This window comes from Mirounga angustirostris, unplaced genomic scaffold (genome assembly GCF_029215605.1).
Source record: "Mirounga angustirostris isolate CCGP_5_RB_7025 unplaced genomic scaffold, mMirAng1.0.hap1 SCAF_3, whole genome shotgun sequence".
In the NCBI taxonomy this organism is placed as follows: domain Eukaryota; kingdom Metazoa; phylum Chordata; class Mammalia; order Carnivora; family Phocidae; genus Mirounga; species Mirounga angustirostris.
In genome coordinates this window covers 28,219,700-28,247,356 of record NW_026991711.1, presented here as the reverse complement: position 1 = coordinate 28,247,356, position 27,657 = coordinate 28,219,700, and the positions used below count along the sequence as shown (strand labels likewise).

The 27,657-nt window shown below is 38.2% G+C and overlaps 1 protein-coding gene and 1 long non-coding RNA gene across 2 annotated transcripts in view; one reads left to right on the top strand and one right to left on the bottom strand.

The window, feature by feature from the left end:
* Positions 1–5,162: 5,162 nt before the first annotated feature.
* Positions 5,163–10,807, bottom strand: LOC135363826 (uncharacterized). The gene is made up of 3 exons (XR_010409962.1): positions 10,605–10,807; positions 7,818–7,914; positions 5,163–5,503 (listed from the first exon to the last, which is right to left on the bottom strand). It is a non-coding gene; the product is annotated as an uncharacterized LOC135363826 (long non-coding RNA).
* A 138-nt stretch (positions 10,808–10,945) lies between these two features.
* Positions 10,946–27,657, top strand: part of NDFIP2 (Nedd4 family interacting protein 2) — a 68,214-nt gene continuing 51,502 nt past the window's right edge. Inside the window, 2 exon segments of the mRNA XM_045869597.3 lie at positions 10,946–11,027; positions 11,030–11,280. Coding sequence (XP_045725553.1) covers positions 10,961–11,027; positions 11,030–11,280 — 318 coding nt within the window. The 5' untranslated portion in view covers positions 10,946–10,960.

Genomic DNA, 27,657 nt, shown 5'->3' with positions numbered 1-27,657 from the left:
TATGGCATTTTTGGTTACCTCTTGGAATATCTTTTGTTGATATTAAAAATTCTTAAAAAACAAGACAACATTCTATGAATGGGTCCTACTATGCATCCATTGCATAGCAATCCAGTGGAGGCTTCAATCAGTTGTAGTCAACAAATCAATAATGCGGGCCTACTTTATGCAAGGTTCCGTATTAGGCACTGAAAGCAGACACATACATCCTATCTTTCTCTGCAGCCAGAGCTTGAAGGCAGGGGTAGTAAGACCAGAGAAAAAACTGTGAAAAAGAGAAGTGGGCCGGCCAAGTGGCTAAAGTCTTTTCAAAGGAATGTTAAAAAGGACAGAGAGATAGACAGTCTGATACAAAGACAAACATGCACACTCTCATTCTCTGAAGCTAAAGGTCAGATTTAAAAAAAAAATTCAATAGACCAGATGCTGATGGATAGTTTTGCACCAGTTTTTTCCTCTTGTCCCTATTTTAGGGTATGATTTTTTTCACCTTCTATCTTTAGCATTTTAAACACATGCATAGGAGAAGCATGCAGAAAGTGAAGCAAATCACCTACATCTGTCCACTTGCCCGAAGCCAAGTTCCTATCTCTGAGTGAAAAGGGATATATATAAAAGACCCATTATTTCTGGAAAAATAATGAGTTACTGCAAAGCCAAGACAAATGCAGGTAATTCAATTGAAAAATAAGCAAATGATTAGCGAAATGATCTCCAGATGGTCAATAAAGATATCAAAAAGGAGTTCAACTTTATTAATCATCAGAGAAATCCAAATTGAAATCACAATGATGGGGCGCCTGGGTGGCTCAGTCGTTAAGCGCCTGCCTTCAGCTCAGGTCATGATCCCAGGGTCCTGGGATCGAGCCCCGCATCGGGCTCCCTGCTCAGCGGGAAGCCTGCTTCTCCCTCTCCCACTTCCCCTGCTTGTGTTCCCTCTCTCGCTGTGTGTCTCTCTGTCAAATAAATAAAATCTTAAAAAAAAAAATCTATACAAAAGAAATCACAATGAGATACAACTACATTCCCATCATAATGGCTTAAATAAAGGCACAATACCAAATGTTTCTGAGGCTGTGGCTCAACTAGAATTCTCATACGCTGATGAGAAGGATGAGAGGAGGGAAAATTGGTATAACTGTTTTGGAAAACTGGCAGTTACTTGCTCAAGCTGAATATACATACATATATATGTATATTCACTCTAAAATCTACCATATCCACTTACAAGAATATACTCATCAGAAATAAGTACATATATTCAACCAAAGATGTATAAGAATATTCTTAGTAGTGTTGGTCATAATAGCCTTGTTATGGGTTATATTATGCCTCCCCTCTCCCCAATTTATATGTTAAGGTCCTAACCCCTAGTATCTCAGACTATGGCCTTATTTGGAAATAGGGTCATTACAGATGTTATTAAAGTGAGGTCATAGTAGGGTGTAGCCCTAATCTGACCAATGACCTTTTAGAAGGGGAAATTTTGGACACACACACACGAAAGATGAAGGCTGAGAGGAGGGTAATGCTTCTACAAGGCAAGGAATCCCAGAGACCGCCAGACCACCACCAGTAGCTAAGGGAAAGGCATGAACAGGTTCTTCCTCACATCCCTCCAAAGGAACCAACCCTGCTGACTCTTGGTCTCAGACTTCTATCCTCCAGAACAGGAGATAATAAATTTTTGTTGCTCAAGCCACTCAGTTTGTGATGCTTTGTATGGCAGCTCTAGGAAACTAATACAACCTCCAAATTAGAAACAACCTGTCAATCAGCTGTATTTATTCAGTAAAACAGGTAAATGAAGTAGGGTATATTCCTGCATTGGAGTACTATACAGCAACAAAAATGAATTAGCTACAACTACACTCAGCTATATGAATAAGTCTTACAAGTATAAAGTTAAGCAAAAAAATCAGACTCAAAAATGTACGTATAGTATGATTCCATGTGCATAAAGTCAAAACTATAAATTAGCCAAAACTAATTTATGGTATTTAAAGTCAGGATTTTAGTTAGTTACTCTTTGTATGGGAGAAGAGATGGGAATTGGGCCAAGGGTTTTTCTGAGGTTCTGGAAATACTCTATTTCTTTTTTTTTAATTTTTAATTTTAAAGGTTTTTATTTAATCCAAGTGTCAGAAAGAGAGAGGGGGCACAAGCAGGGGGAGTGGCAGGCAGAGGGAGAAGCAGGCTTCCTGCTGAGCAGGGAGCCTGATGTGGGGCTCAATCCCAGGATCCTGGGATCATGACCTGAGCCGAAGGCAGACACTTAACTGACTGAGCCACCCAGGTGTCCCAGAAATATTCTGTTTCTTAATGTGGGTGCTGGTGGCATGGATTTGTTCGGTTTATGAAAAATCTTTGAGCTGTACACTTATGAATTGCCAAGTGCGTACTTACTAAATTATGTGTATTTCAATAAAAAGTTGTTAAAGTGGGGGGAAAAAAAAACCCAGAAGACCCTTTTTTCCTCAATTGTTTGTGACCTTTGGTAAATTCCTTAAGACTCTAGGTATCAGTTTTCTGATATATAAAATGGCAGTAACAATAGTACTTATTCCATATGTTGTGAAATATAGGGAGATAATATATAGGATGCACTTAGCAAAATGGCTGGCAGCATTTAATAAATGTTAGCTATCATTACCATAATTATAATGATTGACAAATATACTATGGAATAGTTTTACTTCTAGATAAACAACTGACATATTATCTATGGTTACACACATTGGAGTCTTTTATTTATTTTACAATGACTCATGCAGAACATAATCCCAGACACTTAGCCTAAGAAAAATATGATGTGGCCAAGTTAGGAGACCTAACCAGCTTCTGGGTTCTTTGAGCTAATCTCTGTCATCTCTAAATTATATTTATGCCACATTTTAACTATACAAGGTGTTAAACACCACTTTTTTTCTGCAGTGACTAAATGGAGAAGAACCTCCAGGATTAATTTTACTTTATATTTGTATGGTTACATTTCATTTGAGCTTCGCAACAACCACTGAGACAGATAGGGAAGGAATTAGTATTCGGATATTTTAAGATGAGCAAACCAGCTCAGCAGTTAAATGACTTGCTTAAGAGCCACACTGCTAACATATGCAGAGTTGGGACCAAAGCTGTTACAAAATTATGTGGATAATCCAGGAAGTCAAAGAAGGAGGATAATTTAAGGTGAATAGTAAGAGAATCTTTGCTTGAGCAGTGATGGCCAATGGAATGTTCTGTGATGATGCAAATGTTCTTTATTTGCTCTGTCCAACACAATAGCCCCTGCACACTTTTGGCTAGTGTCACCGAGGAACCAAATTTTTAATATTAATTTAAATGTAAATGGTCATATGTAACTATTGTATGTATATGCAACTGTCTTGTTTCCAGGAATCATGGTCAAAGGGTTGGGACTGCACTGAGAGCTGGCATCCTGTTCACTTTATGTGGTTAGGTCATATTATCCCAATCTTATCTGAATAGACATGCATGTATGGGGTTGGGATTGTTTGGTTTTTAAGCTTGCATGTATGTAACTAATGTCAGGTAACTATTGTATTTTCAAGGATTATCTTTTGGGAAGGCTCATTTATTGCATTTTAAAAAGTAGACGTTCATAGGGAACCTGGTGCTAAACCAATTTTTAGACGACCTGCTTCTGGGTCGGGGTTTTGTACTTAGCAAAGCAGCTCCCTCGCTGCAATCTATTGAAAGTCAGCCCTCAACACGAGGGTTTGAAAAAAAAAAGAAGGAAAAAAACACAAGAGAGAAAACAATATTTAATATATGTTTATAAAATAAAAAAATTTAAAAAACAAACAAAAGTAGTTGTTTTACTTTTTCTGAAGCAGCAACCCCTGGGAGAATTAGCAACGATCTTAGAATTTACCCTGTTTGGAGGCAATGATTTGACTATAATATTTCTTCCAAAAGAAATGTTGACATGTTGAGTTCATGATGTATTGAAGTTCTATATTTATTTTTACTAGTACTGTTTCGGAGGGCTGTCTCTTGTTGGATGTGGTAGGAACAGTCAATGGAGTATTTTTTATTGTTTTATGAATTACCACATTTGAACCAAGCTGGAAGTGGGGTGGTAGTTTCACAGATATTCACTTGAAGGCTGCATTTACCTCTCTGAGCATCAGTTTCCATATATCCAAAATGAAGGTTTGGGAATAGGTGACTAGGAAGGTCCCCTGAAATGCTAATGTTTTATGAATCCATGAAAACACACATTTCTCTCTTTTCCAGACATTTGGGTTCTAAGGAAATTGCAGTGGCCTGCCTGTGAGTGAGCCAAATCATCTGTTCCTTCAAACCAAAAATATTCAATTTGATTTTCTACTCTATGTGCTATATTTGTATGTCCACATGTGTTTTTGTAACTTTATTCTTTTGTTTTTAAATGTCAGTACCTGAATGCTATTCTCTGAATGTTTGTGTTCTCCTCCCCCCCAAACTCAAATATTGAAAATCTAATGCCCAATTTGATGGTATTAGGTGGTGGATCTTGGGGAGGTGATTAGGTCCAGAGGCATGGGATTAATGCTATTATAAAAGAGTCCCTAGATAGAGCCCTCAGGGCCCCTTCTGCCACGGGAGAGGCTGGCATCCAGTGAGAAGCTGGCAGTCTGAAACCTGCAAGGGGGCCCTCACTAGAACCCAACCGTGCTAGCATCCTGATTTTGGCCTTCCAGCCTTGAGAGCTGTGAGAAATAAATTTTTCTTTTTTTTTTTTTTTAAGATTTTATTTTATTTGAGAGAGAGGGAGTGCGCCCGTGAGAGAGCACAAGCCAAGGGGAAAGGCAGAGGGAGAAGCAGACTCCCCACTGAGCAGAGAGCCCAACGTGGGGCTCGATCCCAGGACCCTGAGATCACGACCCGAGCTGAAGGCAGGCGTCTAACCAACTGAGCCACCCGGGCGCCCCGAGAAATAAATTTCTGTTTATAAGCCACCCAATCTATGGTATTTTGTTATAGCAGTCCAAACAGACTAAAATACTGGATAAAGAAGATTTGAGCTTGACGTCTTTACCTTTATTGTGGAAATCATGCCAGATTTCTCAGTGATCATTCTTCATAAGCAGAACTTATAGACATTTCATGGGAACTTTACACATTATTGACAGGTAAAGTAGGATAGTATAAATAGTTTATTTTTTCTATAATATCTAGCAGATACAAAAGGAACTCCCCTTTTTCATTATCTTGGCTTACTTTGGCTCTGTTAGGCCATTCGGTTTTTTTTTTTCCCCTATTTGAATCTTAAGGTCAGGAAATGGGTATGAATTTCTTCTTGTTCTGGAAAGGCAGCATCTTGTGAGTCACTCCGTCTGAATCCTGTCACCATTTTGTCCCTTCAGATCTTGAATGCCCTTTATCCTCAGTACTGAAACCAGGCAACTTTATCATATGGAAACCTTATTGCTAATGTTGTACTATGTTGTTAATTGTGAAGGAGCATTCAGATGATTTAACAAATGAGGCCTGGTTCCTGTTATGGAAGAAAGAGAGCAGGCAATGTTTAACCTGTTAAGAATACCTTGATATATAGAAGACATTTTTCTCTCCTTGTATTTTATACACACACCCACACCCACATGCACACACAAATAGTATTTGTCTTCTTACACAATGATCTTGCATTAGTTAGTCAAGAGAAACCTGTCATAATAGGCAATATACCCAGGGCCTGCCTTGCTCTTCTATGATGAAAGTGAGTATCAGGCTTGCAGAGAAAACAGGAGACAAAAAAACCCCCACATAAAGTCCTGCTTTAATATGGTCAAAGAACAGCCTTCTGTACTCAAGGTAAAGCAAAGAACATTTTAATAACTTATGACTTAGCCCAATTTGAAATAAGTAATCCCTAAGGCAAAACGGATGTTGATTTGCTCCTATTTGTTACTCATGACTAAACAAAAAATGAAAGTGCTAAATAAAAATAGTGTTAGGACAGCTTATCAGAATTCAGATATTTTCTAATTGCTGCCTGGTGATGCCTCCATATATAATAGTACATATATAAACTAAGGCTGATAGGAAATACTTAATATGGAAATTTATTTTAATCTCTAAGCTAACTCTCTGGAACTTTTCTCTCTTTGGTTTCTCTCTCTCTCTCTTTATCCTTTATTGTATAGAGACAATTTCAGCTTGTAGTATTTATTTTTTTATTTTTTAAATTTTATTTTATTATGTTAATCACCATACATTACATCATTAGTTTTTGTTGTAGTGTTCCATGATTCACTGTTTGCGTGAAACACCCAGTGCTCCATTCAATACATGCCCTCTTTAATACCCATCACTAGGCTAACCCACCACCCCACCTCCCTCCCCTCTAGAACCCTCAGTTTGTTTCTCAGAGTCCAGAGTCTCTCATGGTTCGTCTCCCTGTCCGATATCCCTTCAGCTTGTAGTATTTATTTATTTATTTATTTAAAGATTTTATTTATTTGACAGAGAGAGACACAGCAAGAGAGGGAACACAAGCAAGGGAGTGGGTGAGGGAGAAGCAGGCTTCCTGCAGAGCAGGGAGCCTGATGCCGGGCTCGATCCCAGGATGCTGGGACCATGACCTGAACCTAAGGCAGACACTTAATGACTGAGCCACCCAGGTGCCCCCAGCTTGTAGTATTTAAATAAACATGTGATATTCGGTTTTCTGTGTTAACTTGGTTAGGCTATATCTCCAATTATTCACTCAAACACTAATCTAGGCGTTGCTGTGAAGGTATCTTGTAGATATTATGATCAAAGTCCAAATCAGTTGACTTTAAGTAAAGGAGATTATCTTGTATAATCTGGGTGGACTTGATTTAATCTGTTGAAAGGTCAAGAGCAGAACTGGGGCTTCCCTGAAGAAGAAGACAGCAGCTTCTAGAACTCTTCCAGAGTTCCAGTGGCCTGTACTATGGATTTTGAAGGCTTAGCCAGCCCTGACAACAGTGTAAGCCAATTCCTTGCAACAAATCTCTTAATATATATCTTCTACTGGTTCTTTTTCTTAGGTTGAACCCTGACTGATAAAAAACATTAGCTGTATTTTAGGTTCTTCCAACATAGTGTATGAGAATAAAGAGAAGAAAGGAAGTAGATACCTGATTGTTCAAATTGCTCACTTAGATTTTCTTTCTAAAATTACAGAGCTGAACAGATGACAGGAATTTCAGAAACAGTTAAATAAGGAACACTATGTGAAGCTAAATTGAGGTCCAAGCCTCCAAACAGCTTAAAAGATCCATATACATGGTAACAGAGATAAAACGTTGGAGTAATAATTATGCTTATTTTCATTTACCAAAGTGACAATAATTTCTTGTATTTTCTAAAACCTAGTTTAGAATTTAGTGAAGAGAAAATAATGGCTAGTGAATTTTTATTAGGTAGAGATGGAAATCTTCAGACAGAGAATGCAATTTTACCTCTTTTAATCATTCTCTAGATAAATATGCAAAGTCATACATATTCCAAATACAATTAACTATTAGGATCTATGGTCACACCAACCATCAGCAGCTACTTGAGGAGTAGTTCTATGTTGCATGTTCTATGTTGTATGTTCTATGTTGTAGGGGAAGTGATAAAACACTAAAAATCACTGAAGAATTAAGGAAAATTTGGAGCATTTGCCTACCTGTGATTTAGGCCTGTGTAGAAAGCCATCTGCAGGCAATGGCATGTCTGTCCACTGCTCTTTAATTGGTGGGAATATCAACAAACAATCTTGGCACATGTATATGGAGTTTAACATACCTGATTTGAGCTGAGAGGAGACTATGGAGGGTGGTAAGAAATCAGTTTACCTCTGGCGGGAATGACTCTGCTTCTGGGAAGGTAGGAAGGATTCCAGTGGGAAGTATGTCCCAGGAAAAGGGGTCCCCGTGACTCGATAGCATCACTCTACAGAACATCAAAGTCATTCTGAGTGGGAAGACATTATGTCCACATGAGAAAATGGGAACAATGGAGGGTACTGGGGGTTATTCTGGAGGTGAAACATCAATTATGTGAAAGGACCTTTGTAGTCATTTCACACAATTTTGATATGAACAGTGTTTCATCACTTTACATTTTGGCACTTGTCTAGTTTGGGTTCTCCAGAAAGCAGATGCTGCTATGAAGTTATGAGTGCAAGAGATTTATTAGGGAGTTAACATCTGTGAAAGGAAAAAAGATCGGGCAGGGAGACTCATTACAACATATTGCAGAGCTAGCGAAGGTTCTGCCAGTTTAGCAGGGAGTTCTGAAGCAAAGATTGCCCCTTAAAAGGGTCAGTGTCAGGCAAAAGTGGAGGAACCTGTACCACCACCAGTCAATGACCAGATGCCACGCTGAAAATAACACGACCTCAGGTTGAAAACTCAAGGAAACCCCGACATAGCTAACAGCTGGAGGTTGTTGGTTAATCACACTCCTTGCACCTGGTCAGAGTGTTTTCTGGATGGGGAATCCAGGTGGTTTATCTCCATGGCTGCCCCAGTACTGCAACGTGGCACTCGGGAAATTATGGGTGGCTGTGTATTTGGAGATTAAAATTGATTAGGCCAGAACAAGAGGTGTTAGTGAAATGCATTAAAATTCTAAAATTGCACTTGAAGTAGTTTCTAGAGGTACACTACCACCCATTTCTTAGATAACTAGAGTTGTCACCACTTCCAGTATGTTTAGGGGTTGAATATATCGGATGTTGCTTAAGGCCCCTAAAAGGATAAGAATATTGTTATTCCCATTTCACCCCAAATACATTGCTCTTAGTGGGACAACTCAGGGCCTCCTTTGTGATGGCCTACTACAGGTCACACTGGCTTAGTTGTAAAATGGGCAAAAGGAGCTCAGTGTGGCTCTTTTGGGGATAATGAGAAAGAATCATTTATTTCATATAGATCAAGAAGGTAGACTGAACGAAGTCAGATTGGCTCTTTGTGATGCTTTTTTTTTTTTTTTTTTTTAGGGTATATTATAACATAGTGCTTAATATAGAGGAGACTCGAGTGTGTGACCACTTGCTAGTGATTTGGCTTTGGACAAGTTCCTGAACCTCTTGATGCCTTACTTACTGATTTGTTAAACAGGGATTATAGTCGTGCCTACAGCAAGGAGATAATGTGAGGATAAAATGATATAGGCAGCCCCTGGCTTGGGAAGGATTCAATATCCATTAATTACTATTCTACTTCCTTCCCCTCTTTCTCTTCCTCTTCTTCACTGAAAAAGTGCTCTCCCATTGAATTTTGTCATTTGCTCTCTAGATTAGCAAAATGTTCACAGAACTTGGGAGGAGGGTAAAATTGAAAGAATCTGTCACCCTAACAGGATTCAGGATGTCTACTTTTGGTCAGGTCTTTAAGGTTTTACCATTATGTTCTCAGGTCTCAGTATTGATCTGGGTGTGTTAGGTGTAAAAAATGGCCTCTGCCCTGAGCAGTAGTGTATTTGAGAAACAACAAATGGACATATAAATGGTTAATGAAAACACAAGCACATATAAAATTAAGTTCTAAAGGAGTAGTATAGGCCGTAAGTGATGTAGGAATCTAATTTCATTTTGCTGATACTTTGTGTTGTTTTGACCATGAAAGATGATACCATTTGGGGTGAAATTGTGAGGGTGACCTCTTGTACAATAATACAATAAAATGTCCTATTTCATCGTCTTCGAATCTAAAATATATGAACTTAGATCAAAAGAAAACAAGTTTAAAGATATTTGAGTATGATATTATTGTCTCTTTTTATTGTTAGCCTATTCATGCTCTCTACCACTAGATGTGTCAGGATGGTAAAAATAGGAAGAACTAGTCAATGCTTTGAATAAAATTGCCAAGAAGGCTTAAATTTTTTTGGTGATGATCTCTCAATGAATTTCTGTCTTTATTGTATTTTTGCTATTTTAACTAGCTGATCAGGCTCATTCAGTGGCCTTTTTCATTCCAGGAATGTCCTTTGGAGATTCAGGAAGGAAGTAAAGTAAAAGAGATAGTTGGGCCAGATTATGTGGGATCATAGTTTTCAGGGCATAGAAAGCAGGTCTTTGGGTTAAAAGGTACTTTATTTTGTCCCATCAAACTCTTCTACTCCCTAGAAAAACATTCTTTGTGGCCTTTGGAGATACTCACACACGTGTGGTTAACCAGACACTTAGTACACAAAGTGATTCCTTACTGTTAAATCCTTCGGAATTATTTGAGTATGATGACAAAACAGTCCTACCATATTTCATTATATTCTTGTATCCTTCCAGTAACCTAGGGCTCTCTAGAGGCCTCCTTCCTTGGCGAAATATTAAGAGTATGGTTGAAGAGTCCCTGTTAGATTCTTATTTTTTAATTTTTATTTTTTTTTAAAGATTTTATTTATTTATTTATTTGAGAGAGAGAGAAACAGCATGAGGGGATAAGGGCAGAGGGAGAAGCAGGCTCCCCGCTGAGCTGGGAGCCCGATGCGGGACTCAATCCCAGGACTCCGGGATCATGACCCGAGTCAAGGCAATCGCTTAACCAACTGAGCCACCCAGGTGCCCCCCTGTTAGATTCTTAAATCTCATACTACCAAGAGGGGGACAAAACAATATTTAAAAAGATATCCCTTACCTCACTAGTGATTTTGAATGCGCGTTATAGGAACGTCCTAGAGACGGATCTCCCTGCATTGTCCTATGCTGGGTGACTAATAAGAGGACGTGTTGAGTAAATGGGTGGTGACCCGACCTCAGGTGTTCTAGGTATGCGTTCCCTTTCTCGCCACTCTGGTCTCTGCGTGGTGTGACTGCGTACCCGCCTGTGCTTGCGCGAAACCCGTCCAATAGAAAAGACCTATCAAGGACGGTGATATTTTTTTTCCGTTCCCTTTGCCACCGCCCACTCCCGACAACCTAGACATGTTCCCGGACTTCTCTTACTTTTCCATCTCCTCCCACCCAGCCCAACCTCCCTTTCTTGCGACGCGAATGGGACGCCTGAGGACCCAACGAGCATGCGCAACCATTCCGAGCATGCTCAGTAGCGCGCGTGCGTCCTGGGGCTTCACTGCGCGGTGGCCGACGCGGAGGATTCCGCGGCTGCTGCGGGAGCGACAGGAAGTGAAGCGGCCCGGCCGGGCGACCGCGGCGGCAGAAACAGAGGCGGAAGGGGCGCTGCGGCAGCAACGACGTCGGCGACGGGGGTGGACGAGGGGGTCGAGCACCGAGACGACTCGCCCGCTCGGAAGCCGGATCCCGAGCTGGGCAGGATGGATCACCACCAGCCAGGGACTGGCCGCTACCAGGTGGTGAGTTCCTGCGCCCCGGCCCCGGCCTCCTGAGCGCCCCGCCTCCCGCCGTCGACCAGGCAGTCCCCTTCTTCGGGCTAAAAACTGCCTAATTTTTTTCCTTTACACCTCTCCTTGTGGAGCTTGCCACTGACTCTTTCGAGACCCTTTGCTCTCGACCCAGGGCTCCTCCCACCTCCCCACCCCTTACCCGCACCCTATACCCCGCTGTAGGACACCCTCCGTCCTCCCTTTCCTAAAACTTATATTTGTTTTACTTCTCACTTTCTCGATCATTTCCTAATTCCCTGACCCAGTCACTTCTGAGACATTTCCAGTGGCTTGTCTGCTGGAAATGGTGTTGAGTTCACATACCTGCTGGGAAGATGATCGCCGTCATAAATGGAGCGGGTTGGGGGGGGGGAGGATATGTAAAGCACGATGTAGAGTGGGATGTGGATTCGGTGAAAAATGTGGGTTGAAAAATTGTGTAACTATAGAGAATAGTGGTGCTGATCTTGTGTCTCAGCTCTAGTTAACCTTGTCATTTGGTCCTTTTCCATTTTGTTAGTATTAAAAGTGACTATTTTTTCCTATTCCGACTTTTTTGGGGGGAGGGGTAGGAGAGGAAATAGAAGTTTTACTAGGAAAAAATGCAGATCTTGTTTGAAGAATTATTTTTCATTAAATACAGGGTTTTCCAGTTCAACCACATAAGCCTTTGTATATTAAAATGACTGAAAAGTGTCCCTCTCTCTTTTTCAGTGTCAATTTTTCTAACGTATTTTTTCCTCTAGTATTAATATGGTCCTGGCATTGGAGGTTTCTGTTGTAAACCCTCTTTAAAAAATGGACTCAGCAATAGTTGACTCTTCTGTTGTAACTAGGTAGCGAGTTACAATATAAACTTTCAGATGGTAATTAAGTTAAACCTTTTTACTAAGGAAGAGGAGGAAAACGTTAATATGTAGCATTGATGGTGCAATTAATAGTACTGTTTGTGAAATTTTACAAATGTAGATATAATAGAACAAATATGTATTTGCACATGTGAGCCTTAATTATGAACTAAGAATTTCTTTTAATAATTGCATTTTGACAAATATGAAGGCTACTGAAAGATGAAATCCCAATATATGCAATTTTGCATTTTTCTAAGGTAGAAGCTCATGATGCTTTCATTTCACCTGCTTTACATCCTGTAAATCTTCAAATGATCTATGTTGAATTTTGTGAATATTTGTATTTTCAGAATGGTTTGGAAAATACTGCTGTCAGTATGGAAGGCATTTTTCAAGTTGTCAGTCTATACACTTTTGGTAGTTTTTTATTCTTAAAGGCATTCTTATTTTTGCAGATGTTAGCTAAAATAAAATTCAGTAGGTTAATATTGAATACTATTTCCAGTGGTTTTTTCTAATCTCTTTTCTTTCTTGATCCTATTTGTTTCCTTAATGGCATTAACTGATTTGAATTCTTTGGGGATTTTGCTTATCAGAATCAACCATGTTCTTATACACAAGTCACCACTCAAAACATTTTAATTGATATAGCTGTGCCTTAAAATAATTTGTTATATTGTCACATTTGCTTTCAGTGGTTATGACTAGTTAAGACGTGACTTAATTATTACTAAAAAAAAAAAATTCCTAACACCAATATTTTGAAATTTACTCTCCCAGTTTTAAGATTTTTCTCCCTTTTTTCTACAACTTTCTTCATAATAAGTGGATATATCATATTTTATTTCATTTTTCCCCCCTCAACTGGAGATGTGTCCTGCGTAGACTTTGAAATAGACTTTGATTGGGTGGAAGCATTCCTTCAGAGCAGAGGGCAAAAATTTGTTCTTTTAAAGTTACTGTTGGGTGGGGGGATGGGTTAGCCTGCTGATGGGTATTCAGGAGGGCACGTATTGCATGGAGCACTGGGTGTTATACGCAAACAATGAATCATGGAACACTACATCAAAAACTAATGATGTACTGTATGGTGACTAACATAACAACAAAAAATAAAAATTAAAAAAATAAAATCCATTAATTCCAGCTTTCTATATAAAAAAGAAGTTACTGTTCACTTTAAGTAGTATGATATTAATGTGTTTTCTTTGTAGGGCAAGTGTTTGAGAATCTTAGCGTAGTTTAAATTTGGATGTTAATTCCTGTTGCTTTGTAATTACATATTTATTTCCTTTGTCTAGTATAACTCTTGGTTTTGTTGAGAATGGCCTGGTGAATAACTCTATGTAGTTATTCCAAAGAAGCAGCTGAATAGGTGTCTCGTAGGTGTCTCGTAGGTGTCTCTATTAATAGGTGTCTCGTAGACTATTTGGCCAGGGACAAATCTGCAGCTCTGGTTTGTTTATACGATGAACACAACTGCTGTGTGGCTGTCTCTAGCTCAGATTTTTTGAAAACTCTGGAATGATTAATAGATCACTGAGCAGTAAACAATTTCAGTTGTTGAATGTTAAGAGATGACTAAGTAGGAGACAGGCAGATATACTTAGGGGTGAAATAGTATGTGATGATAATTTATCACTTAGTGATAGAGTTACAATTTAGCTTTTTCATGTTGGAAAGCTGGCAGTGATGCGCAGGCCCACCAGGATGACTCATTACCATTAACCAATGCACAGGTTTTATGTGGAAACTGGTTTTTCTGTGGTCTTTTCTTCCCTTCCCTTTCCTTGTTATAGGGGGTCTGAATTTTGTTAGGTAAAACAATGTAGAGCTACAAAAAGCCTTAATTATTACCCTTCTAATTTCAGAAAAAGCTAGGTATGCTCTATAATTTCCTTGTGTTATGGGGAATTAAGTCTTGTTTGGTAAAAAATGAGCAATGTTGCCAAACAATGTAGTAGTTGATTTGGCTTGAAGCTGTTAGGCCACATTCTAACTTTGATGTTCTCTCTTTTAAAGGATTATGTACCTGAACCAAGCTGACTACTAAGGTTTCAAAGATAATTCTGTATACCAGTAGAGTTGGCTGTGTTGATTGTAGCAGTAGTTTCCCAAACTCTTTTCCAGAATGCTGATAATAGATTATCTTAGAAGATTTATGACTTACATTAGCATGTTAAAACATACTTGCATATGAAAACCACGAGAAATTCTGCAGTAGAGACAATGGTTTGGATTTGTTTGACCTAGCTCTTCCTAAATTTTGATCACAGAATTTTGAAGAAAATTTTAAGATTAACATTTCCAAAATGTTAATTTTTCTGTGAACATAATGAAGTATTCATACTGCAAAGGTCTAGGTACTTTGGTCTTATATCTGGAGAATTAGAGTTGTCCTTGATAAATCAGCTGGGAAGGAGATTGATTATTGATGGTTTAAAAAAAAAACATTTTAAAGACATCTGGGCTTGTATTTAGGTTATGCTGTTTACAGTTTGAGAATTATATGTTGTAATATATGTAAAAGACGAAATACCGAGGCCGTTACATGATAAATGATATTATGAATAACTTAAGGTATACAAACTATAAAGTATTATATATATTTCAGTTTTTGTTTGTGACCACTTTTGTGTCTCTTTCTCATATAGTAATATGAATATCATCTAGTTCTTTGTTGCTCATGTCAAGTACTGTGAAAAGTCTTAAGATTTGATTTTACCATATTTACAGGCTAATAAGTTAGTTTTATTAATGTTTAATTGTTGCTAGTAGAAAACAGGAGATTGCCAGATCAGAAACACTAGCGTTATTACTCATAACACAGCAAGCTGCATGAATATCAGCATGTTTGTGTAGGTTTTTGTTACACCCAGTTCCCATGAAGGTAATGAGTCTAGATGGATGCATGTAGTGGATCACAGTGGAGGAACTGAGGACCAAGGTTCCAGTACTTTTTTAGCAAGCAGCAAACATTGTGGCAGGCAACAAACAAGGTAGTTCACCTCTCCCTTGGAGTATAGTATGTGCTGTGGTAACCTTGACCTTCTTTGTTGCCTAGGTGACTTGTTACAAGAATCCACTCAGTATCAGGAAGTAGATAAGTTTTGCAGACTTTCACACTCAGCAAGAATATGCAGGGACAGTTAGGCCCACGACAGACTGCCTTACTCAATAGTACGTGTTCTGGATGAGATAATAGATGGGGATTTTTAGGTGTAGTCGTTTACTTTTGCTTTTCATGTTAAAGAAATACTGTAGTCTTTTATATTATGTAGCTCTCAAGTTTTTGCCTTCTTGGCCCACCTTTATTTCTTTGATCCTCACTTGTTTGTTTCCTTTGAATTTATCAGTATCCTTTTTCTGGTGTATATTCTTACCACACCACTTTTACATCATCAGAGTTGCTCATTGCTTAATCTGATAGGTATTTTTCTGTGTTCATCTTGCTTGATTTCTGTTATATTGACACTGGGAACTTACTTTCTCTTTGAATCTCCTTTTTCCTGAGAAGAAGCTTTCTACTCTTCTCTGACTTCTCTTTGTGAACTCATTTTATACTAACTATTTAAATGTTAATACTTTCTATGACATCGACTGTTGTAAGATCCTACTTACTACTTTCTTCCTTCTTCTGACCATCCTTCAGTGTGTCTTTTGCACTGTGTGGGTCATATTTGTAGAGCATAAATTTGTATATCATCCTTTTTATTGCTGAATAGTATTTCATTGTATAAACTGAATGAATACGCTACAGTTTATTCATCCATTGCTCTTTTGATGGACATTTGGGTTGTTTCCAGTTTTTGGCTATTATGGATAAAGCTGGTAGGAATATTTTTGTACAAATCTTTTTTTTTTAAATATCTTTTTTTTTTTAAGATTTTATTTATTTTGACAGAAAGAGAGAGTACAAGCAGGGGGAGCAACAGGCAAAAGGAGAGGGAGAAGCAGGCTCCCTCAGCAGGGAACCCGATGTGGGGCTCGATCCCAGGACCCCGGGATCATGACCTAAGCTGAAGGCAGCCACCTAACCAACTGAGCCACCCAGGCGCCCCTGTACAAATCTTTTTATCAACATATATTTTCATTTCTCTTGGGTGGAATTACTAGTAATAGGATAGGTGTATGTTTACTTTTATAAGAAACCACCAGACTTTTTACCAAGTAGTTGTACATTTTTACCAACAATGTATGAAATTTTGGTTGCTCCACCAACTTGCCAAATCTTGGTGTTGTCAGTCTTTTTAATTTTAGCCGTTCTGGTGGGCTTACTGGAATTTTGAAATCTAAATTTCTGTTTTTAACATACAAGTTCCTTGAATGGACCTTTCCATACCTGTACAGTGCAATATCTTAGCAGTTCCTCCTCTTAATTTTTATGCACTAACTGCTGTTGTCCAGCAGGACCTACTTATTATTATTAGTTCTTCAGCCATGATGTATTCTTTCTTTCTTCTTTGATTTTACATATGTTTATTTCTCATCTGCAATTCTGTGCCACACCCCTCTGGTTTGTTTACCTGTTCTTAAATGTAAAAACTCCTACAAAACTATATTTGGAAGAGGGAGAGAGGGCGAGTTACTTGTATCTCATCTGCATCAAGGCAGAGAAAAGTTGAAAATCACAGTATTAGAGAACTTGTTATAATGAATTGTGTTTTTGTGTGTCTTTCTACTTTTTAGACCTGATGTATTTTGGAGGTGCTTCAGGGCTCAGGGTTCCTGTGAATGTCTGATTTTTATCTCAACTTCAGAATAGGTTTGAAACTTATAAATAATAACTGTAATTGAGGAAATTCACCCGCAAATCTATATTATACCAAGTTTCCACAGATTGAAGACTAGTATTATGTTACTGTGTGTTGCCAGGTTAATTTGTTTTTGAACAGAGCCCATATTAAAGTTTCTCTGGCTATTTCTGTGCTTGTAGTGATATTAACTGTGTGTCACTGATTTGATTGATTGAGGGCAGCTCTTTTTTTTTTTTTTTTTAATTATACAAATGAACAAGAAACAGTGTTGGCGGGGATGTGGAGAAATAGGAACCTTGTACACGGTTGGTGGGTGCAGCCACTGTGGAAAACAGTGTGGAGGTTCCTCAGAAAGTTAAAAATAGAACTACTCTACAATTCTATAATTACACTACTGGGTATTTACCCCCAAAATACAAGAACACTAATTTAGAGAGATACATGCATCCCTATGCTTATTGCAGCATTATTTATAATAGCCAAATTATGGAAGCAGCTCAAGTGTCCAACCATCAATAAATGGATATAGAAGATGTGGGGTGGGTGTGTGTGTGTTTGTGTGTGTGTGTGTGTGTATACATACACATACATACATATATATAAAATGGAATATTAGTCATAAAAAGAATGAAATATTACTATTTGTAATAACATGGATGGAATTAGAGAATATAGTGCTAAGCCAAAAAAGTCAGAGAAAGATAAATACTGTGTGATTTCACTCTCATATGTGGAATTTAAGAAACAAAACAAAAGAAAAAAGAGCGAGACAAATCAAGAAGCCGATTCTTAACTATAGAGAACAAACTGATAGTTCTAACAAGAAGGGAAGTGGTTGGGGGGATGGGTGAAATAGGTGGAGGGGATTAAGAGTACATTTATCATAATGAGCACTGAGTAATAAATAGAATTGTTGAATCACTATATTGTACAGCACCTGAAAGTAATATAACACTGTATGTTAACTGTGCAGGAGTTAAAATAAAAAGCTTAAAAAAACTTAATTAAAAAATAAAGTACAGATGATATATTACATGAGCACACCTAATTGGTACTGAATCAAATGCTGGCCATCGCTTAGGCGTATTTGAGTAGTACATGATCTAGTAATAGTAAAAGATTTGTGCAGTAACAAGTGTGTTGGAATTATGTCATGAAAATACCACGTTATTGTTTATATGCTTATTTTATGTTTTGAGTGCCTCTTGTCAGATTTATGCTTAAGGTATGGGAACAGTTCTTGGATATCATGATTAACTATGAAACAGAGGTCCTGAAACTCATTTATTCAATATATAATAATTTATGAAGTATATCTGTCTGCGAAATTCTGTTTTAAGTGCTGGTGAACAAGACAATAGCCAAATGTCATATGGCTCATACTTTGGTGGAGGAGGGGTGCAGATAAATAAGTAAGCATAATTTCAGATAGTACCAGGTAGTTTTTTAAAAAATGAAGCAGGTTGTGGAATAAATAATACATTTTATCAATACTAAAATAGCAACAGAACAATAATGATTTTGCATTATGTCAGGAATATGCTAACTCTGCCAAGTGCTTTACACATATGAGCACATTTAATCCTTAGACCACTTCTGTGAAATAGATAATATCCTGATCCTCACTTTGCAGATGAGAAAAAAATGAGACATAAAGAGGTTATATAATAGGCTTAGCTGTGATGGATCTGGTATTCAGATTTTGTTGTTATTGTTTTATATTGCTTTATAACAAACTACTCCATATGCGAGCATTTTATTATGTTTCACGATTCCATGGGTTGGCTCTTATCAATAAAGAAGTTCTTCTGCTCCATGTGATGATAGCTGGGGCTACAGCCGTTTTGGGGCTTGATTGGGTTGGAGTGTCCAAGATAACTCATTCACTTGGCTAGCAATTGATGCTGACTGTTGATTGGGAGCTCAACTGGCACTGTTGACTGGATCATTTCAGTGCTCCTCTGTGCTAAAGTTTAAAGCAGTCATTGGTTCAGCCCTGTTCAAAGGGAGAGGAAATAAACTCCATCTCTCAGTGAAGGAGAGGCATGCATATACATACAGGTAAGAAATTGGTGGTGACCATCTTTGGAGATGTCACACCAGTTGGTTTGACCCCTCAGTTGATTGGAATCAGGATAATCAGAGAACTTCATTCTGAAGGGTATGACAGTCAGGCTGAGGCTTGATTGAACTGTTCTAGTTGATGAGTATTTCAAGTGTGATAGTGGCTTATGGTGAAAATTAGTTTGTTGGTGTAAGAATATGAAGAAAACTTTGTGGCTAGAGCAAGATGAAGGGCATTGGCTGAGAGTGAAATGGGACAGACCATAGAAATTTTATGAATTTGGTAGAAGAATGGAATTTTCATTTACAACTTTGGTTTATAATTTTTGTTTTATGAAAGCAGTGAAGTCTAGCTACATAATTTGTAGGTCCCAGTACCAAATGAAAATATGGGTTCCTGGCCTGGGGCAGGGAAGCCAGTCTTCCCTCCCTATAGGTCTGCTTTCTCAACCCACAGCAGATGGACAACTCCCAAGGGATTGTATCCTCCGTGCCAGGACTTGCTCCATACCTGAATCAGCCACAGGAGGAAACCTTGCTGGTTTACCTGTGAATGTGTCACAGTGATGCCAGCCTGGGATGGGGGTGGCTGGTGCCTTGTTATACCCCTAGTTATGGGGCAAGGGTGGGGAGGTCAAGCAGAGCCAGAGGGTTCAACTGACTGAGAATCCTTCCCGGGGAGGCAGACTTCTTATGGCTTCTTCTGAGCCTTGGCACATGCACTATTGTCTCATTGGGGTTTACTTATAAAACTCAGATTCAGAGATAAAACTATTAAAGATTTTAAGATGGTGACCATAGAGCATTAAACCCCAAGCATGGGGCCTTCCTGAGGCAGGATTCTTAGTGACTACACTGGTCATGTGCTCATGAAGGTGGCCCTGAAAGTGGTCTTACTGTGTGTGTGGGGGGGTGGTGGTGGTGGTGATGATGGTGATGGTAGTGATGATGATCTAGACCAACTTCTTCTGTAAAGGGCCAGATAGTAAATATTTTAGGCTTCCCAGGCCATGTGGTCTGTGTCATAACTTCTCAAATCTGCTGTTGTAGTGCAAAAGTATCCATACTTAATATGTAAACAGATTAATGTGGCTCAAAAACAGTGGGCTAGATTTGGCTTGCTGTAATTCACCCACCCCTGATATAGATGTTATGGTAATATACCTCAAACAGTCCGGAAGCTTGGGCCTGTTGCCAGATGCTTCTGACAAATTTTTTATTTCACCCAGTCTAGAAACAAACCCTTAGGACTGTGGTAAGGTTGTTTTGCATCATTTACTTCTACTTGGTAATCAGTCAACCGCCTAGTCTGTCACTAGAATTGGGGTAGAGATGAATGGGTAGTGGAATAGAGTATAAATTTTTTCTGTGAGAATGGCAAAGACAGACTTCTCATGCCTGGTAGAATCTTCATTCTGTTGGAGTGGTCACCTCATTGAGGCCCTCTTGGCCATCTTATTTAAAATAATTATATACCCTTTTCACAGTACTCCCTAACCCCGCTCTCTCTTTCAGTTTTTTTCTGTAGTACTGATCACCAACTGATACTCTCAATATTTGTGTAATTAATTCCTACCTCCTCCCTTCACCCCAGGTGTAAACTTTGTGAGGACAGGGATTTTGTCTGTTTAGTTCATTGCTATATCTTTATATCTTTCAGTACCTGGCATATGGTAGGCATTTAGGGAGTATTTGTTAAAAATGAATGAATGAATGAATGTTGCTAGCTCAAGACCAATTTTGTACACTCAAAATCTTGCTTATTTTATTCTGTTTTTATATTTGTTTTTTTCATTGCTACTGAGACTTGGGCTCTTGGTGGTGGTGATGGTGGTAGTTGTGTATCTGTATTACCTTCCAGTTTAATGTATACTGCTTAATCTTTGTGTGTGTGTGTATGTATATAAATATATGTGTGTGTGTGATTGGCTCCTCCTGGATTTGTTCAGTAAGTAACATGTGAAGCCATATGCTGCGGCCCTGCTTAGTATCTTCATTAATTGTGGAGTTGTGGGTACTCCTTTGATTTTCTCATGTTTTATATTGATTACTTAGCGACTGTTTTCTTTTTATTCTTTCTTTACTGTCAGACTTACATTCTAAAACATTGTCTCATTGTATGTCTATTAATAATATTTTAGAATTTTATGTCTTTTATGTATGTAGGCCTGACTTCAGTTTAGATAACTATGGAATACATTCTGCTGACGTTTATTAAATGTAAATTTACTGACAAGATCCTTGTAATTAAGACTAGCCTACCTAGCATGTGAGTATAAATCATCCTATATCTGTGTTTTAACAACCGTGTTGTTATGGTTTCTTCCAGTTTGATTACTTAGCTGGAATTAAGGTGTGGATAAAATTCTTGTTAGAGACATGCCGAATGCAAGTTGGGAAATGCTGCAATGGTCTAATATTTACTATCAGATTATTTCAAAGGTTTGACTTGCTTATTTTTAAGATTTGTTTGAACATGAACAGTTTAATATTTTCGAAGTTTAGGAGTGTGCCGTGGTTTAGTTTGTCTATGATGTTTCTCCAGAATTACCCATTACATTGTGTAAAGAAATTGTGCTGCTTGGCATCGGCTTTGAGAATCAGGAAATAAACTGGATGGTTTGCCTCTTTACTAATTTTGAGGTGCTTACGACTTGTAGACTTCAGATGTTGGATTGAAGAAGTCCAGTAGTGACAGTTTTTATAGAACATTTGTTCTCACTGAGAGCTTTCATTTATCAATGTGACTTTTTGTGTGATTTCCCCAAAAGAGGAAGGGTTTTGAAATAAATCTTGACCCTTTTTAAGTTTTTGTTTGTAACCTTTAGAGAACAACATGAGCCTTTGCTTACCTCCCCTCTGCTTGGTTTGTTATTGCCCTGCACACGAGCCAAATTTTGAACTATATTACTTTTGTTCTCCTGCTCTGCCCCTCTCTAACCACCACTCTGAACCATGCTTTCTGGCCTTTTGGCATTTGAACAAATTATTCCCCTTTTTCCTTTTCTCCCTCCTTCCTCCAGGATTAATTTCTATTCTTTATTCAGATCTGTTTAGATGTTCTTTCCTCCAGAAAATCTTCCTTCACCCTTTGCTTTCCCCCCTTCATTTCCCCCTTTAACTACCAAGTTCTGTGTGTTCTTTAACACTGTGCACTGATCCCTATCATTTTTAAACAGATATTTATTTATTTGAGAGAGAGAGAGAGAGCACTAGCGGGGGGAAAGGGGGAAGTAGGAGCAGAGGCAGAGGGAGAAGCAGACTCTCCGCTGAGCATGGAACCTGATGTGGGGCTCGATCCTGGGACTCTGGGATCATGACCTGAGCCAAAGGCAGACGCTTAACCAACTGAGCCACCCAGGTGCCCTGCACTTATCCCTATCATAGTTCTTATTCCATGGTATGTATTTTGTAAACTCAGTGGGAAGTAGAGCTTAGATTTCTCTTGTTTATAATAGTATATAGCATAGGGGCGCCTATGCCGATGCCAAGCAGCACATGATCCCAGGGCCCTGGGATCGAGTCCCACATCAGGCTCCCTGCTCTGCGGGAAGCCTGCTTCTCCCTTTCCCACTCCCCCTGCTTGTGTTCCCTCTCTCGCTGTGTCTCTCTCTGTCAAATAAATAAAATCTTAAAAAAAAATAGTATATAGCATAGTTCTCGGCAATCATAGGTGCATAGTACATACTTATTGAAGAAATAGATGAAAGTCTTTCTGAATGACTTCAAGTGTATACATGAGTTTACTGGTGTATTATCTTTTATTTATGAAATGAACAGTTTTGCAGAGTTATGTTAAAACAACAACAATGTATTGCCCAGCCTATACAATGATATTCTTGATGTCTATAGTTAGGGTAGATATTTTCTTTTTAGAATAGTGCTGAGGGGTCATTTAGATGAATTCTGCTGCTTTTACATAATTCCTCATCTGACTGATGGCTTGTATTTGCAAAATAGTTAACTATGGTTAGGTTATTTGGTCTACCTATGGAAAGAAGGAAAATAAACTGTTTCCAGGCATGTAAGTTACTTAGTGATCATTTTCTTCAACCTGCTCATTTTAGAGAAGATTGACTGAGGGGGGGTCTGGTCGAGGTTATGCAGCAAAGCTTGGAGGACAATTTTACTTTATTACTTGTAAACATATCAGTTAAGTTAAAATGTTACATATTATATATTATTATATATAATATATTATTATTAAAATAAAATGAGAAATATGAGTCTCCTTTTGTCTTCCTAGCCTTTCTCCTCAAAAGAAAACAATCTCTTTTAGCTGCTTTAACTCTTGTGTTTTTAACATATATGTATATTCATTTATTTGTTGATTTATTAATCTTACAGTTGACCGTTGGACAATGTGAGGGTTAGGGGTGCTGCCTGCTTCCCCCACCCCTCGCCAGTCCAAAATCCGAGTATAACTTGACTCCCCCAAGATTTAGCCTACTGCTGACTAGAAGCCTTACTGATAACAGTTGATTAACACATATTTTGCGTATGTATTATATACTGTATTCTTACAATAAAGTAAGCTAGAGAAAAGAAAACTATACTGAAAATACAGTTACAGTACTGTACAGTGTCAGAAACAAATCCATATGTAAGTGGACCCACACAGTTCAAACCCATGTTGTTCAGAGGTCAGCTCTACCTTGTTTTCTTACATGTCCCCTTTCTCCTCCCAGATCGTGATCTTTGTAGTCTCACCTCTGGGGTTCAAATTTTGGCTCCTCACTTAAAGCACTGTAACCTTGGGCCAATTACTTCACCTCTCTATGCCATTGCTTCCTCATCTATAAAGTAAGGATAGAACAGATATAGGACCTACTTCATAGAATTATTGTGAGGATTAAATGTATGAAAGGCACCTAATCTTTAGCTAAATCAGTAATTAGTATTTACATTTTATGACATGAAAATACTGTTCACTACTGAGTCAGGTGGTGTAATTTCTATAACTTTTAGAATTTTTAATGGAGTTGCCTAATTTTTATTTCTTTATTTTTTCTCTGTGTCTTTGTTAATTCTTTGCATATCCTGTGATGATTTTTAAAATTTGCTTTTCAGCTGTATTCTTTGTATGGTCAAAAATTATTCGTTCCTTTATTTTGTTCTTTGAAGATGAACGTTCTTAGAGCCCTTCTCCTCCCGTTTCCATCTGTATGTACTGTTTGTTCTCTAGGCCCGGTACAGAGCTATCATACTGAGACTTTTTTCTTCAACACTTTGTTGGATCAGATCCTCTGTTTCTTGAATTCTAAGTCTTACTCTGATTTTGGTTTACTCTCTTATTTTAGTGGGACATGTTTTCTAGTAGGTTCCTAGGAAGAGATGCCTAGAGGTAAAATTCACTCAAGAATTTTGTTGTTTTGTTTTCTGTTTACCTAAGATTCTTTCTCTGTCATTTTCATTGATTTCAAGGTAATTTTGCTTTACTTCCTGGAACATAGTTATAATTGCTGCTTTAAAATCCCTGCATGGGAACTATAATCTGAGTCATCTTGGAATTGGCATCTCTTGATTGCCTTTTCCCCAGAGAATGATTTATATTTTCTAGTATTTTTTATTTCTAGTAATTTTGGATTTTATCCTGGATCTTCTGAGTTTTGCTGTGCTCCTCTGGAGAATATGGATGTTTTGTTTTAGAGGCAATCAACTCAGCTTTAGATTTGAAGTACTGTTTCACACTCTGTGTGCTGTGCATTTGAATTATATTCAAATATAATATTAATTCCTTAGGCCTTTACTAATCTATTTTGGGTCAGTCTTACACATGCATGATTCCAGAGTTAGTGATTTCTCCTCACTTTCTGGCTGGTGGGCTCCATTTCATGCTTCCCTTGCTAGAAATAGCAGGATTTCTATTGGGTTTTTGTAGCTCAAGCCATGATGCTTTTCCACAACTGTGGTTCTGCCTCAGAGCCAAGCTGCAAAAAGAAAGGTGGGGGTGGGGAAATTTCTGCAGGTTGCTTCCTCAAGTTTTAACTTCCCTCCACATCCCTCTTTTTTTTAAATGTTCAGATTGCTCAGACAGTTGGGTGGTTTTGTCTGTTGTCCCAAGTTTATAGGTGGGACCAATGGGAGGCTTGTACTGTCGGGACCTGTACTGCCATGCTGGAACTAGACCCCACTGTAGATTCTTGAGATTTTTGTGTTTCTACTTCCTACATTAACTTTCTTCCTAATATTTTTTTGTTTTTCTTTCATGTTGGAGGTTTTCTCTAAATTTGGGTGCTCCTTCTCTGCCTATTTGTATTTTATAAGCTGTGTTTATGTGTTCTTGACTTATTAATTGGTGGGCTTCAGTGTTGTTATTTTTTGGTGAACCAACCAAGAGATAACAAAGGTCAGTGTCTGCAGTTTAGTTAGGAAGCTATGGCAGTAGTTGAGCTAAGAGGGAGTGGTGGTTTGGATTAGAGTAGTGGCATTGAAGGGAAGTAGATGGGTGGATTCAAAGATGTGTGTAGTGTGTATGTGTACTCCAGTCAGCATTAAAAGTACTCATAAAGGTCATTTTGTGGGAGAGTAGATCACTACCCTTGATTTTTTATTGGCAGCATCTTGAAATAGAAAGAGCCTGAGTTTGGAGACAGTACAACCTGTATTTGAATCTTGACTTTGCTTCTAACTAGGTGTGTCAATTCAGTTACTTAAAGTTTGTTCCACCATACTCATCATACCCAACTATACTCAGAGGGTTATGGTAGAGACTAAAGTCGATGATATACGTAAAGTGCCTTTGTTTTGTTTTTTAAAACAACACTTACATGGGGTTTTTACTATGTCAGCCATTATTCTAAGTATTTACTGATGTTAATTTTTGTAATCCTTACAAAAACCCTATGAGTAAGTATTTCCTGTTTTAGATGATACAGCTGAAGCCCAGACAGGTCACAGAGTTGATTAGTGCCGAAGCCTAGATTTAAATCTAGAAAAATTGATTCCAACCCTCATTACTTAAACCCAGTATGCTTCTGATTCTTAGCCCAATGCAGGTGATTGAAGATAGGCTCAGAATCAGGACTATTTGTGCTAGTATTTTATTTCATTTATCTGTATATATGCCTACACAGTGCTTCTCACTGACCCAGTTAAAAGCAAAATTACTGTATAATGAAATACTTTCAAGTCTTTATCAGTGTTTTAGTTATGCTAACTAAAGATGAGCAAAATGCAGTCTTTCAGAAAGTAAAGCATTTAGATTACCAGGTTCCCCCCGCCCCAGAAGTATTCGGTAATTTTTTTTTATTATGTGTGTTGAGGTTTGCTGACAATTGGAATTTGACTATCATAGGCAACCACCTACTCAGTTTCTTTCTGGAAAATAATTTTGCTCTGTTTTTTTCTCTCTGGAAAGTACTTTTGCTCAAGTTATGACATGTTTTTGTCTTGTACATCTTTGCTCCTAGTGCAAATCAATATGGTAACGGAATTCATGTGTGTAAATTTTTATTAGAAAATGCCAGTCATGTCAAGGTGTGTGGAAAAACAGTGTAATTGTGTTTCTGTATTGACCAATTTTTAGAAATGTGACAGTATAGTGATCTCTGTAATATGAGGATATTATTGTTTATACGGGAATAAGGAAATACATAGGGTGAATCAGTATAGGAGTACATGATTGCTAACTTTTTTGAAAGGAACAGAGAGAGAACATGTGTGTGTTTGGCTTTTGATATTATGAAGTTATTGAGATTATGTATTTAGATTTATTAGCCAACTTTTGAGGGTTTGCTTTGGCATATAACACTGATGGATGAGTCCTTCAACTTTTGCCTGCAATGGCATCTTGGCATTTGCTGTGCTTCCTGGATGAATCATTAATAGCTTGTCTCTGTAATTGATATTACTGTACTTAGTTTTGCTTGAGGATTCTGTTTGTAGCTTCTCTGTGTTTATTGAGGGAAAATTGAAGTTTCAGGCCTGGGTCCTTCCTGGTCTTGGCTCTTTGGTTTACCTGTGATAAAATATGCAGACTTTTATTTTCCTTTATTCACTCTGTTGCAGCCCTAGTCATACTGTATCATGGCCTCGCCTCAGAGCTCCTTGTTGTTAGAAGCTAGAAGTTCTGGGGATTGATGGGTTGGGATTTATACCCATTTCTTGCACCCAGTATAGTACCTAGAACATACTAAGCACTTAGTAAATGTTAGTTGAGCAACTGTTGGGTAACTGACTACTGAATGGAGATGAATGATTCACAGAAAGAAGATGAGGTTCAAAACCCAGTCAGGATTATGCAGCTAGGAGGTGGTAGATACCTTGAATTTTTATCTTCTGGCATCAGATTATCTTCTTTTCTAGTTTATTCATTTAGCAGCTACCCAATCATCTAAGAGAATGTAAAATCAGAAAGATGGTACACCATGCTAATTTTTTAAATGACAAATGAATGCTTGTAATAGTAACTTTAACACTATTACTGGGGGTTAGTTGCCTTATCCCCTTGCAAATGAAACTAAATCATACCAATTACACTCTCCAGCTTCAATCCAGTCTGTGTATTAGATGCAGTCTCCACAGCTCTTGATTCAGTTTTAGCTAAGACTCTTTAAAGTTGGCAGAGTAAAGGACCCCTACAAAAGAAACAAAATGAATAGTCAGAGGTAGGAGGAAAACCAGAAGGAAATGGTTCTCTGGAGGCTAAAGAAAAACCAATTAGAAGTACACTC